This window comes from Branchiostoma floridae, chromosome 10 (assembly GCF_000003815.2).
Source record: "Branchiostoma floridae strain S238N-H82 chromosome 10, Bfl_VNyyK, whole genome shotgun sequence".
Taxonomy (NCBI): domain Eukaryota; kingdom Metazoa; phylum Chordata; class Leptocardii; order Amphioxiformes; family Branchiostomatidae; genus Branchiostoma; species Branchiostoma floridae.
Window position 1 is genome coordinate 4,954,396 of NC_049988.1, and position 12,748 is coordinate 4,967,143.

The following is a 12,748-nucleotide window of genomic DNA, read 5'->3' on the forward strand; positions in this document are numbered from 1 at the left end:
CGCATATGTTAAGAACATGTTTCGCTGCACCGCGATCGTCGTAAGACTCCTGAAAACTGCCGGCGATCCGTAAAAATCGTAAGATGATCGTGAGAACACCGGACGTCTTACTCACGAAAATGTCATTCAGAGTTCGTAAACTAGTCTTCCGATCGAATCGCGCCTATTGTGAGGGGGGTATTAAGACATCAGCGAGGACTCCGAGGGCTTTGTTGTGACGCCAGGTGTATCTGTTCTGTTTTGGAGAGATGGTACAGGCAGATGTGTACAGAGTGTGCCTGAGGTTAGCCTTCTTCATTCCGCATAACTCACATGCAGGACTCCTCCTATGAATATCATATTCAAAGCTTTAGAATTCATAGCAGGGTACTCAAGCAAGAATTGAAAGTTCAGAGTAGAATTTTCAAAATATATGAATATAAGCTAAAAGTTTGCTCGCCCATTCAAATGCCATTTGATATGACCTCATCCTATCGCAGCCCATGCACAACAATAATTGGGGGGGGGGGTGTTGATTTTCACCGTTGGCTATATGTTCTCTTGTGTCGGGAAAGGGAGTTTGCCGAGGAAGGGAGTTTGCTGTGGAAGGGAGTTTCGCCCCGTTTCTCCCTTTCACGCTAAGCTCCCTTTCCCGGCACAAGAGAACATAGCCAACGGTGAAAATCGCGAACCAACGCCCCCCCCCCCCCAAAAACAGCCCTGTTCGAACTGCAACGGAGGCTACATGATTATCGCGTTATCAGATTAACGCACAAGGGTTGAATGCCACATAGTTTTGATATATGACCGACAAACCTACAGTTATTGCATTCTCGTCTTCAAGTACTGCTGAATTTATATCATTGGGAAGCGAACATGTGCTGTATGGCGTTTTGTACAATGACATTTGGGTTATCAAGAGTTGCATCCGTCCGAAAGATAAACTTTCTGTTTGAACAGCTGTACGTCGAGATAACATGGCTTAACAGAAGGTCAATTATTTCTGAAAACTAGATGATATTTTTACAGATGATTTTCATGAGACGAAACGTCCTTCTCCCTACCCCTTCAAAAAAGGTGTGGCCAGTAATGGTAACGAATTCACTATAGCCCGAAGGGCTGTTTTCATCAATTGATAAAATATGGAAAACTTTTCAAGATAAAGATAAGGCTTTGCAATTTCTCGGCTTGTTTGTACATGTACTTCATAAATGATATGAATTGATTTATAGCCTGAATTCTGCCTAATATTATGCTTTTATTGCGTGTAATAAAGTTATTACATACAATAACATTTGTGTATAAAATGACGTTCGTTTAGAGCGGTTAGTGTTGCGGTTTCCAAACGTCCCTCGCACTGTCTGAAGTATGTACCTGTTGCTGACCCTCGCGCTGGTGGCGGCTGTCCAGGCGGTCCCGGTGAAGGATGCGGTCCCGCTGGACATGCAGCTCGCTCAGGCCCGCGCGTCGGGCTCCAACCCTGTCGGTATTAACGAAGACACCACCTGCTACAACCATCCGCAATCCAGCCCCAACGGTAGGACTTTTCACCTACGCTTTTGTGTGTGTGTGTGTGTGTGTGTGTGTGTGTGTGTGTGTGTGTGTGTGTGTGCCTGTGTGTATACGCCCGCATGCTCGTGTGTGTGTGTGTGTGTTTGAGTAAGGTGTGTGTGTGTGTGTTTCAGTAATGTGTGTGAGAGTGTATGTGTGTGTGTATGTGTTTATGTGTGTTTGCGTCTGTGTTTGAGTGAGTGTGTGTGTGTGTGACTATGTGTGCATTATATTTTGGTTGAGTGTGTGTGTGAGAGAGATAGAGGGAGGATGTGTGTACGCTTGCGTGTGTATGTGTGTGTTTCTTTTCGTGTACCTAATATACACAAGGCAACATTGCGAAACACCCTAGAGCTGTGGTGTATGTGTATGTGTGTGTGTGTGTGTGTGTGTGTGTGTGTGTGTTTGTGTTTAAGTGTGTGTGTGTATGTGGCTGTATGTGTGCATTAGGAGAGAGTGTGTACGTGTGTGTGTATGCTTGCGCGTGCATGAGTGTGTACGTGTGTGTGCCTAATATACCCAAGGCAACATTGCGAAACACCCAAGTGCTGCGGTGTGTGAGTTTGAAGTGTATAACTACTCAGCTGTGCCCACTGTCTCGCTTCCGTGTCGTCCTCTCCAGCCGTCAGCGCCCCGTTCTACCACGGCACGACCCCGCTGAGCCTGCGGCGGTCCGTGGACGAGGTGGCGACCCTCCTCCCCATGCACCGGGTCATCATCTTCCGTAACGTGGTCTTCGAGTGGGGGGTCGGCGCCAACAACTTTGAAGACAAGGTAAGCTCAGTGTGCTATGTTTATTTTTAAGTATAAAACAAACCGAGCAGAGAAGCTAAAAATGAATGGAGAAGAGAGGGCTATGAAATTACACATGTATGATGAAGCAAATCTTCATGGGTCCTATATGTGAACTCCTAACAGTGTTTGAACTTATTATGGTCGTTTCTTTCCACCCGACATCATTTTGAAAAATCAGAGCTGTTTCTTTCGTATTCCTCATGCCATGAAATCTAAAAACGATATGATACTGTAAAAATAATGACATTGATGCCCTATGTAAAACCATGTTGCAATTTCAATAAGATAGGAAAAAAATGTTCGATTCTCTCTGTATTTCAACTTAAATTTTGTATTTGAACTACAAAGAAGTATCTAACTTTCAGCATAGCGAGTTGACCCCAACACCTCAGGTCGCATGCAGTTTAATTCTCCAACTTTTGTAACACTTCTTTATGACCTTACGACACGAGGTGTTTCCTGTGAATGGTCTAAAAGTTTTGGAAATGATGAAAAGCTTTAAGATTGTGCTCCAAAATTTGAGTCGTGCACGTTTGGGTGAGGACCGGGACTTCTTGAACACCCGTCGTACGATATATCGTGTAAGACATCACAAAATCGTCGGCAAGCGCAGCTAGGGATGCCGGGGCCTGTCCGGGTCCATGTCCGACCGCGCCGTCTATGCGTATGCCGCATCATCCAAAATACGTGTCGATAACGTCACGAAATCGTCGGCAAGGACAGTCAGGGATGCGAAGGCCTGTCGGAGTCCATGCCCGACCGTACCGCTAGCCCCGCAACACAAGACCTACTACAACACTACAGGACATTCTAGATCACCCGTACAATACATAGATGGCGCGGTCGGACAATGGACCCCGAAAGGCCCACGCATCCCAGGCTGCGCTTGCCGGCGATTTCGTGATGTCTTACACGAAACATGTGCCCGTACTCTTCCCCCGCAGGTTGCCTGGGAGGGTGTCCGTGAGCCGTCTGACTGCTCGGTGAGCTGGTCCGGCAGCGCCGCCGGGTCCTCCTCCTGTACCCTGCAGCAGGCCATGGACTTCAGCCGCGGCTACAAGACTCGCTACGGCAGTTACGACCTCCTGTCCAACAACTGCCATCTCTACGTCAACCGTATGATGAACTACCTGGTCTCCGGCTGCACTCGCTACCCGGCCTAGGTCAGCAATCTTCGGGAATCACAATCGGCACCTGTCGGGATTCGTCGACAAAACTCGTACATCTACCGTGACCATAGTGAAAAATATTCACAAAGTGCCGTATGTGATCAAGCATGTGTTTGAAATAAAGAAGTACTGAACTGATGTCATCATATGTACTTTATTGGATTTTTTTGTAGATGTAGTCACCGTTACGATAAAAAGATCATAGACATAGTCACTGTCAAAACTTAGTTGAAAATTTTAAACACATAAAGGATGAAAGGGGAAGAGGAAATGCATCATGTCTATCGGATACAAAACTATGAAAATAGATCAATGGAGCATATCTTCACCAAATGATGTTAACCTTTCCGATTGGCATATCATAAATGTTTTCATTCAATGTAGACGTAGGTCCTTATGAATGATTATTATTTATTATTATGAATAATTTGTTATTAGTTGATATTATTTTTGACAATTAAAGATTGTTCAGGGCATAAAAGTTTCATCTTGACAACGGTAGCTATTGTAGCATTCCCTCATTAATCAAATGAGTTCCTAACTTGTATAGCGTAGTTTACCATGCTATGCAGTCATTACACTATTTTCTCATTGGTTATGCAAATTAAGTCTTAATTTGCATAATCTTTGCCAGTGTATGTAAGTGCATACTAGTGCGTTACTTGTTTGAATAGCTCTATAATTGTCCTCAATGATAAAGCAAATCAGATCCTGATTGAATAGTTGACATCTAATTATGATATCTATTATGACAATCCTCATCAAAGCTACTACTACAATCACGACGATCTGTTTTAGATATTTCAATAGAAGGGAAATTTGTATTCCTTGTGCAGTTATATATACCATTGATCTTAAGTTCAAATTGTCCTTACATGCAGCTGTCTTAAAGAGACGAGAAGCTATACCAGTATACATTAGTTATTGTAGTAAGATTCCACATTCTTACAACACTGTAGTTGTACTCCTAGCTGCTTTATCAAAATAGATACTTACAGATCTTTTCCTGTAAGAGCATCACAGTTTAAGGCCCTTCATTTATTCATTCTTAGTATCATGGCACGTCAATTTCTATGAATCTTCTTTCAGAAAGTTCAACATCTCGTCCTGGATAACTTTCACCTTAAAGTTCCCCGCAACTTCATGAAAATGATCTTTCATGCCTTTTTGTTTTTTCTTGCATTTTTGGAAAGACTTTGTCAGTCTTCCTAGTATATATGACTGTTCATGGTTCAGTGGTTTCTTGCTTTTCTTGGGGTTGTATTTCATGACATCTTCCAATGTTTGAAACCCGGGACGACCGTCAAGTACGAAATACAGGTTCGGTTTCAGCTTAACTTTCTGTTGCTCGCAAGGTTTCTCCAAAATTGGTCTGCCTTGCTTTGTTCTGATGAGGGAGTCAATGCTGCCGTAATCCATGCCTAACAAGGTACAGAAGTTGGGAGTGATATCGAATGCGTCACTCCATGGTGACTCAGGAATATGTTTCGTCGGCAGATCTTTTCCTGTCTGAGGTTTATTGTGGCTGCAAAAGTCGTTCACCTGTTTGTTGACTTGTCGGAAGAACTCCAACTCCTCAAAGAAGTCCGGACCTTGTTCATTGATCTTACGCCAGAGAGTCTGAAAGCAGTAAACGAAAAAAACACGACTCAGAAATCAGGTTAAAGCACTCAAGATTTTGCAGTACCATTAGAAGCCAATATAAGGCCTATTGCCGAACTTCACCTTCGCTTTCACGATCCCTTTCTGACCTACTAGATACCATGATGATCCATCAACAGCTTCTTGACTTATGCCTACATACGTCCAAAACCACTTCATCCTATCACAATTGAAAATAGAACCTTCTTGGCGAAAATAAAACCTTAGTTAGTGGTATCATAACTCTTTTGATTTTCAACACAATTGTTGGGTTCTTTTTAATCTTCTGATGGACGATCATGAAGTTCAACCTGCAAGCAGTGACACAATCCAAGGTCATGTTGGCCAGCTCGATTATACAGATGACATCCGTGCGCCAATTACCTTCCGTCTTTTGTACTACCATATACCGACCATTTCAACAGAAACCAGTGTAATAGACTGGGAGGGGGCTACAGTCATCGACAGAGAGGAAAACAGAAGAATACGCTGGATTAAGGAGGCAGTATGGATCAGAAAATCAGCTCCAGTCATGAACAGAGACGAGGTGGGATACAAGCTGAGCCACGTTTGGGACGGCATTCTTGCTGCTGCAGCGCCACCTACATCGGCTATAAGTAGCAGCAAGAAGTAGTTTCCAGTCATTCTACCCTGATGATGGTGTCTGATAGACATCGAAACGTTGTATTCCTTAGTTGTGCCTACAGAACCTTACTATACGTCTTTTATGCTAGTTGTAAATAGTATACGGCACCCGCAAAGTAAGCAAATGTATGACATATGACAAGTTTTGTCCGGCAGATTGTCATTATCCTTATAGTCGAAATCAGCACATGTATGGCCTAATGTCATCAACATCAGCTAAGGGCACAGCCCGCCGTACATGCAACTGCGTGCTGTCTACGTGCCAAAGCGTGGGCAAGCTTTTGGGATCCTTAAGTGGTAAGTACCGCCTCAGTACGAAATCCTACGAAATCCAACGGTTTGGGGAGCACGCAGACACGCCGTAGATGTCTACGTGCATGTCGAACCGTACGAGCCAGTACGGACGGTGCGCGTGCCACGTAGAGCGAGCAAGGACACCCTACGTACGCAGCACGGGGCCTGCATGCGGCAAGTGGCAATCGCACAGAGATCTCATGGCCACTCATTTACCACTTGCGCAACGAACGGCCAGGCGTGGCTTGCAGACCACCTACGTGCACTTACACCTTGCGCAACTGTGCGAGTGACGTGCGGACGAAAACGACGGGTTGTGCCCTTAGCTTTACCTACAGTCCTTTCAGTGATATCAATATAGGCGCGCCTTTTGTATGGATATTACCTGGTTAAAGTGGTTGTACATGGCGTATTCTACCGGACTCCACTGACGATGGGCCGCTCTCTCTGCCTCTGTGGGCTGGTAGGACTTGTACGGGTACGTCTTGCTGTTTCTTTTTATATACAGCATATCTCTGGTCTCCCAGCACATCAGCCTGAAGAAGTATAGAAGGAAAGAGTGAATATCTCCCACAAGAAAGCTACCAAAAAAACCCACACATTGTCGAAAAGGTGGATCCTTCGTCTTCTACTGTCTCCGAAAAAGAAGTTAAACCCAATATAGCTATTTTAACTTGTTTAGTTTATTTGAATTTATCACTAGAGTTATTCGTTTACTGCTGTTAACCACAGCTTGTCTGTCACTTTTTTTCACTTTTTCGCAATCAGCCCTCGGGCAAGAACTTGCAATAAACTTTCTATGTTCCTATTTAATTGTCGCTTTGTAATTTTGTAATTTTCTTTGTTTATTTTGGAGTTTAACAGCATAGCTACGAAGCCTGTTGACCTGTGGCGTAGCGTAGCGTAAAGGTATGGTGTTTGGCTAGAGGTTCTGCGTTCAAGTCCCCTGATACTAGTATTCTCAGACGCTGTGCCCTTGGCAAAAATACCTTACACGAATTTCCAAATTTCGTACAGGTGAAAAGCAAAACCTAGCTTCGGTTAAGGCTGTCCCTGGAATAAGACGCCTTTTTTCTTTACTCAACCCCTAACTATCCCCTCAATTACCCTAAACGTTTAGGTTCTAAAATTGCAACTAATAGTTTTACGCGCAAAACTTTGCGTTTTAACTTAAAATGAAACTAAGGCCGATGGATTAAACTGATATTTTCAGAAAAAATCTCAGCTTTATAAGGTCAACCACAAAGTTGGGAGGCAAAGCATAAAGCTAAGGGCACAACCCTCGTACGTGCAAATACGTGCTGTCTACGTGCCAAAACGTGGGCAATCTTTGGGAATCCGTAAGTGGTAAGTACCGCCTCTGTACTAACTCGTAGGGAATCTGACGGATTTGGGAGCACACAGACACGCCGTAGAACTTTACGTGCAGGCAAAACTTTGTGTGCCGTGCGTTGACGTACTCCCTCCCTGCTTTTGCCAGTCGTTCCCCACGTTTTCAAAAATACGTGGCGGACGTGGCTTCCAAAAAAAAACGTACTGACAAATTGCACGTACGGCGGGTTGTGCCCTTAGCATAACGTCCCACAGACAGCGAGGACATTGAACCTGGAAGCGAAATTAACTTCAAGAGGAAGAATGTCCGGAAGGAAGGGCCCAAAATCAATATGCACAAACACTTCTGCTTTTCAACCATGTTATTGACGGTTATTTCGTCCCTTTTCACCTGCGCAGTAGCCCACAGAAGAATTCGTGTACCCCTGTGCACCCAGTTACACCAGAATACAATAATGAAACCTACCTTTTGAGCATGACCAGAGAAAGATCCAGATATTCTAATATAAGAATGAGAGTGAAGTCTCGATCCAACTGTTCGATGTATTCACGTCCATATTGCATGTCTCTATCTTTCTCCACTGGGTATCCCATGTCGAAAGCTTGTCCGTTTTTCGTGTTGTCAACAAGTACACCCTGCACTACTCCACTGGTGTGATACTTGGCCGGGTTTCTTAGGAATTCCTTGAGAGGGTTTTCTCTGTCCTTGAATGGCAAGATACGGTCGAGTCTGTAGAAGTTAAAGCTCGACTTCAGGTGACTGAAAGGTTCTCGTAAGATTGCCAGGTAAGCCGTGTTGGCGGGGAATTTGCTCTCCATCCATTCTTTGTTGTACACGGTATGGTGGAATAAAACGCTGTACTTCTGTGCAGTAAAGAAGTAGAAATGTACGTGTTATTACATTCACCAAGAAGGTTGATATGTTTTGAAGTGTCTGTCTGCCTGTCTGCTGGTCTTTCTGTTTGTCTATGATCTACCTCACGGTCTACCTGTCTGTCTGTCTGTCTGTCTGTCTGTCGACCTGCCTGTCTGCTTGTCTGCCTGTCTGTCTGTCTGTCTGCCTGCATGTCTGCCTGACTGTATATCTGTCTGTCTGCCTCTCTATCTGCCTGTCGACCTATCTGTCTGCATGTCTGTCTACCTGTCTGCCTGTCTACCTGTCTGTCTGTCTGTCTGTCTGGCTGTCTACTTGTCTGTCTGTCTGTCTATCTGTCTGTATGCCTGTCTGTCTGTTTGTTTTTCTGTCTGTCTGCCTGCCTGCCTGTTGACCTGTATGTCTGTCTGCCCGTCTGTCTATCTGTCTGTCTGCCTACCTGTCTGTCTGTATGCATGTCTGTCTGTTCTTCTGTCTGTCTGTCTGCCTGCCTGTCGACCTGTTTGTCTGTCTGTCTGGCTGTAAGTTTGTTTGACTGTGGACAGCATGCATAACTCGAGAATCCCTGGATGGATCCTGGTGACATTTGGTCCCTTGGTATGAATTGGAAAAAGGACGAACCTATTAGATTATGGGAAACCTTTTGGCTTTGATATTTAGCGTTCTTTGCAAGGTATGGTAACGATTTTCAGTTGGTACATAGCTATTGTAGTCAGGGTCGTGAGTCCGGGCCCTCTAGCAGCTTTTTTACGAATTCAGAATTATGAAAGCCGACTACAATTAGGTTGCAGCCTTTAAAATAGGATATTTCAAGAAGGGATACATGAATTCCCATGATTTTTGGCCTGTAAGTAACTGTGATGAAAACGTACGCAATGTACATGTATGTTAACTGTGCAACTTAGGAGTTCTTTGACATGCACAAGAATATAATAGTTATCATTATCTCTATAAAAATGGAGATATTGTTTTGCATCTCTGTGTGTGTGTGTCCGTCCGTCTGTGTGTGTCTGTGTTTCCACAAATTTGTGGATGAATTGTAATGATTTTTGATAAATAAATAGAGGTTGGAAAGGCAAAGGTTAGGTCAAGGTCAATTCTTGGGCTCCCTGGTGTGTGACCTTGGAACTGCAGCAGAACTTTTAGTGTTTGTGTATTTTGGTCTGGGCGTGATAGGGTCTTGATATTTGTGTGGCAAATAGGCTGTGACGTAAGGATGAAACTGTAGGTTTGGGCCACCTAGCGGCTTGCTTGGAACTGCAAAATCTATATTCGCATTGTTTTCCATTATGGGACTCAAATACATGCAACATTTATAGTTTATGGCAGGTGGAACATAAACAGTTTGCCAACGACTGCCAAACCAACGTGTAGGGGAGTAAGCCTACGTACTAGCACTGACATACGAGGGGTGATCAACAACTTCTCGGCCTCACCCAGAAAAAAGGTGCACAACTCAAATTTCGAAGCATAGATGTAGTGTGAAGCCTTCCATGAATGTGTACCTAATTTTAAATAATTATGATTATCAATTTGCAGGCGACACCCAGGTAACGCTAGGTGAGGGAGAAGAAACAAGAAAGTTTCTGAAAAAAAAGCTGGCCGGTGCGTATTTTGGAAAAAGCCTGGATGTTAAACAAAATCACATGAAAAAAAGAGTTTTTAAACATCGAATTACTGATTTGGTCTGTCTTCTATGAAAAAAACATTACATGAGATTTGTCTAACAAAGAAAAAAATTGTTACAAGTGGGGTTCGAACCCACGATCCACGGCTGCAAAAGCAAATCGCTATAACCCCCATGCAAGCGCGTAGACCGCTCGGCAACGCTAACTCCATTGCGTAATCGTGCGTATAGAAGGACTATAAGAAGAGTTTGGTTAAATTGACCGATCCATGCATGCATCCATGCAAACTAAACCGTTGAACGAACGGCTTCTCTCGCCTCAAAAACATGGGTAATTGACCTGAGACCTGAGGTGGGCGGGTCACTTCAGCTCGGCTTGAAGTCAGACACCCACTTCTTACTACTTGAAATACAAATGGAATCCTTATCATACATTTTAACAATGTATGCAAAATGCGAATTTAAGGCACGGAACAGTCGACCCAAACAGGTCTGGTGACAGTTCACCCATGTTTTCCTCGCCACTTACGTCATTTTCAAAAAGGCGTCGACTGGAAAGTAATAACTGCAATGATTTGAAATTTGGAGGACTTTTATAAAAGACTTCATACTATGAAGTTGTGCCCCGAAATTTGAGTTGTTCTTATCATTTCGGGGTGAGGCCGAGATCTTATTGATCACCCCTCGTACATAATGATGGAAGATTTTCTTCTATTAGTATTACCTCATCCGGCGTGTGCACGTAGTCATTTACTCTGGGGATGTTGGGCCAGCTTAGAGTTCCCCTCCCTAGGGGGAACATCACTGTCAAGTTCTGCCGGAGAGCATACCTGTGAAACATATATATATATATATAGGAATATACATCCCGAGCAACCAAAAACGTACCGTCTGTTACGGTTCTCTTTGAAATAAGATAATTAAGTTGTTGACGTACGCCTGATAATGACAATTCTTTACAGTTTACCAAACACAGTTATTGATGCATAACTATGATTCATTCAAAGTTTCCTCCAACACAGAAACCATCAGCCTCATTAGCAAATCTGACCAATCATTTCGATCACGTGACTTTTCAAAAACGTCACTCGGAAGTCTGTCAAACGTCAGGTTGGAAGTCTGTTATACCCCTGTCACATTATCCACGATCTTCGGGCGTATCGATGGAAGATCGGCCCTATTTAAGATCGACAGAGGGTTGCGCGTATTTTTCACCTGAAAACCGTTCCTGTCACATGTATAAATACCATAATTTTTACCTTGTACAATTGTTGTGCAATAACGTTATTATTATAAGCGAGGCTCGGGCGATTGCCGCAGAATCGTCGTCAGATCAATTTTCGCCAAATGTGACAGGGGTACTACCCCAACCGACGCCCAGGCACTGAGTCCCTGTGCTGGGTGAAATTGTTTCATATTTTTCTACAAAATCACAAATGAGCTTGTGCTGAAATAAGCCACCAAATTGGTGAATATGTCGTTACCGTGCTACTATAGGGGTAGTTGTAGAGGACCCGGCCTTGTGAACCTTGATAAACACGAAGTTCGTACGGGCTGAGCAGTGTCCCGAGCTGACCTCCTCCTTAGCTGGTGTTCTATGGAAGGACAGAAGTGACAATGTGAACGAATGAATAGATGAGTGAATGTGCACATGAATGAATGAATGAACTTGAAAGGCCGACATTTGCTTGAGAGCAAATACAGCATATTTCAGCCATCTCCCTCCCCATACAACAATAGATTGTTCCAAAATCAACAATTTCAAAAATCACTTTTACTAATAACAGTTTAACCCAAAAATGAATCTTATAAAAATCCCTCATGCATCATTCAAGAATGAATGGATGAATGAATGAATGAATGAATGAATGAATGAATGGATGGATGGATGGATGGATGAATGAATGGATGAATGTATGAATGGATGGATGAATGAATGAATGAATGAATGAATGAATGGATGGATGGATGAATGAATGCATGAATGAATGGATGAATGAATGGATGGATGAATGAATGAATGGATGAATGAATGAATGGATGGATGAATTATTGTATTGGATGAATGAATGAATGGATGGATGGATGAATGAATGGATGGATGGATGGATGGATGGATGGATGGATGGATGGATGGATGGATGGATGGATGGATGGATGGATGAATGAATGAATGGATGGATGAATGAATGGATGGATGAATGAATGAATGAACGAATGAAAATGAATTAATTAATTAATTAATCAATTGATTGATTAATGAGTAAAGGTGCGAATTAATGAATGAATTGACTTTGTTGCTTGATAATCATACAAAGTACTGGATTGAACAACCATATTTCAGGGCTGACCTATCCTACATTTAGAAACTATATTGGTGGACTATTGTCGAATGACTTGTCATTACTGAATGTCTTGACTAGGTGGATAGCTAAACAGGTGCACAGAAGACAGGCGATGATAGACATCCACTGGCAGGACTTTATTCATCTCCATGCAGATCCTGCAATGGCATAAGATAGTACCAAACTGGCCAAGGAGTGTAGTCATCCAAAAGGTGTCCATTTGCCCGGTAGCGAAACACACCCCTAGGCCGGCTTCATTCTTTTGGCAGCTTTTGATACTATGTTATGTTAAAGTAAGATCTGTTTGGAGATTAGGACTTTATGACAATAAGGACGTTTTGGGGGGAGCGAGCCTTCGCAGCATGTTGCTCTGCTGGGTTGCAATGGCCACTTTGTTGTTTGTTTGTTTGTTGTTTATTGTCACCGATGGAGGACTCCAGAACGCCCCGAGCTGTGCCAGGCACGCGACCGGTTTGAAGACAACAGTCAGGGCCTG

At 43.4% G+C, this 12,748-nt stretch overlaps 2 protein-coding genes across 2 annotated transcripts in view; one reads left to right on the forward strand and one right to left on the reverse strand.

Moving 5' to 3' along the window:
• The first annotated feature begins 1,293 nt into the window (after positions 1-1,293).
• Positions 1,294-3,526, forward strand: LOC118424697. The gene is made up of 3 exons (XM_035833377.1): positions 1,294-1,516; positions 2,153-2,304; positions 3,270-3,526. The coding sequence occupies exons 1-3, from the start codon at positions 1,348-1,350 to the stop codon at positions 3,486-3,488; spliced, it is 540 nt and encodes a 179-aa protein (XP_035689270.1). The 5' UTR covers positions 1,294-1,347; the 3' UTR covers positions 3,489-3,526.
• Positions 3,527-3,637: 111 nt separating this feature from the next.
• Positions 3,638-12,748, reverse strand: part of LOC118424696 (galactosylceramide sulfotransferase-like) — a 9,930-nt gene continuing 819 nt past the window's right edge. The window contains exons 2-6 of the mRNA XM_035833376.1: positions 11,392-11,502; positions 10,632-10,737; positions 7,873-8,270; positions 6,460-6,610; positions 3,638-5,114 (exon numbers count right to left, since the gene is read on the reverse strand). Of these exons, the coding sequence (XP_035689269.1) occupies positions 4,566-5,114; positions 6,460-6,610; positions 7,873-8,270; positions 10,632-10,737; positions 11,392-11,502 (1,315 nt within the window). The 3' untranslated portion in view covers positions 3,638-4,565. The remainder of the gene's footprint in view (positions 5,115-6,459; positions 6,611-7,872; positions 8,271-10,631; positions 10,738-11,391; positions 11,503-12,748) is intronic.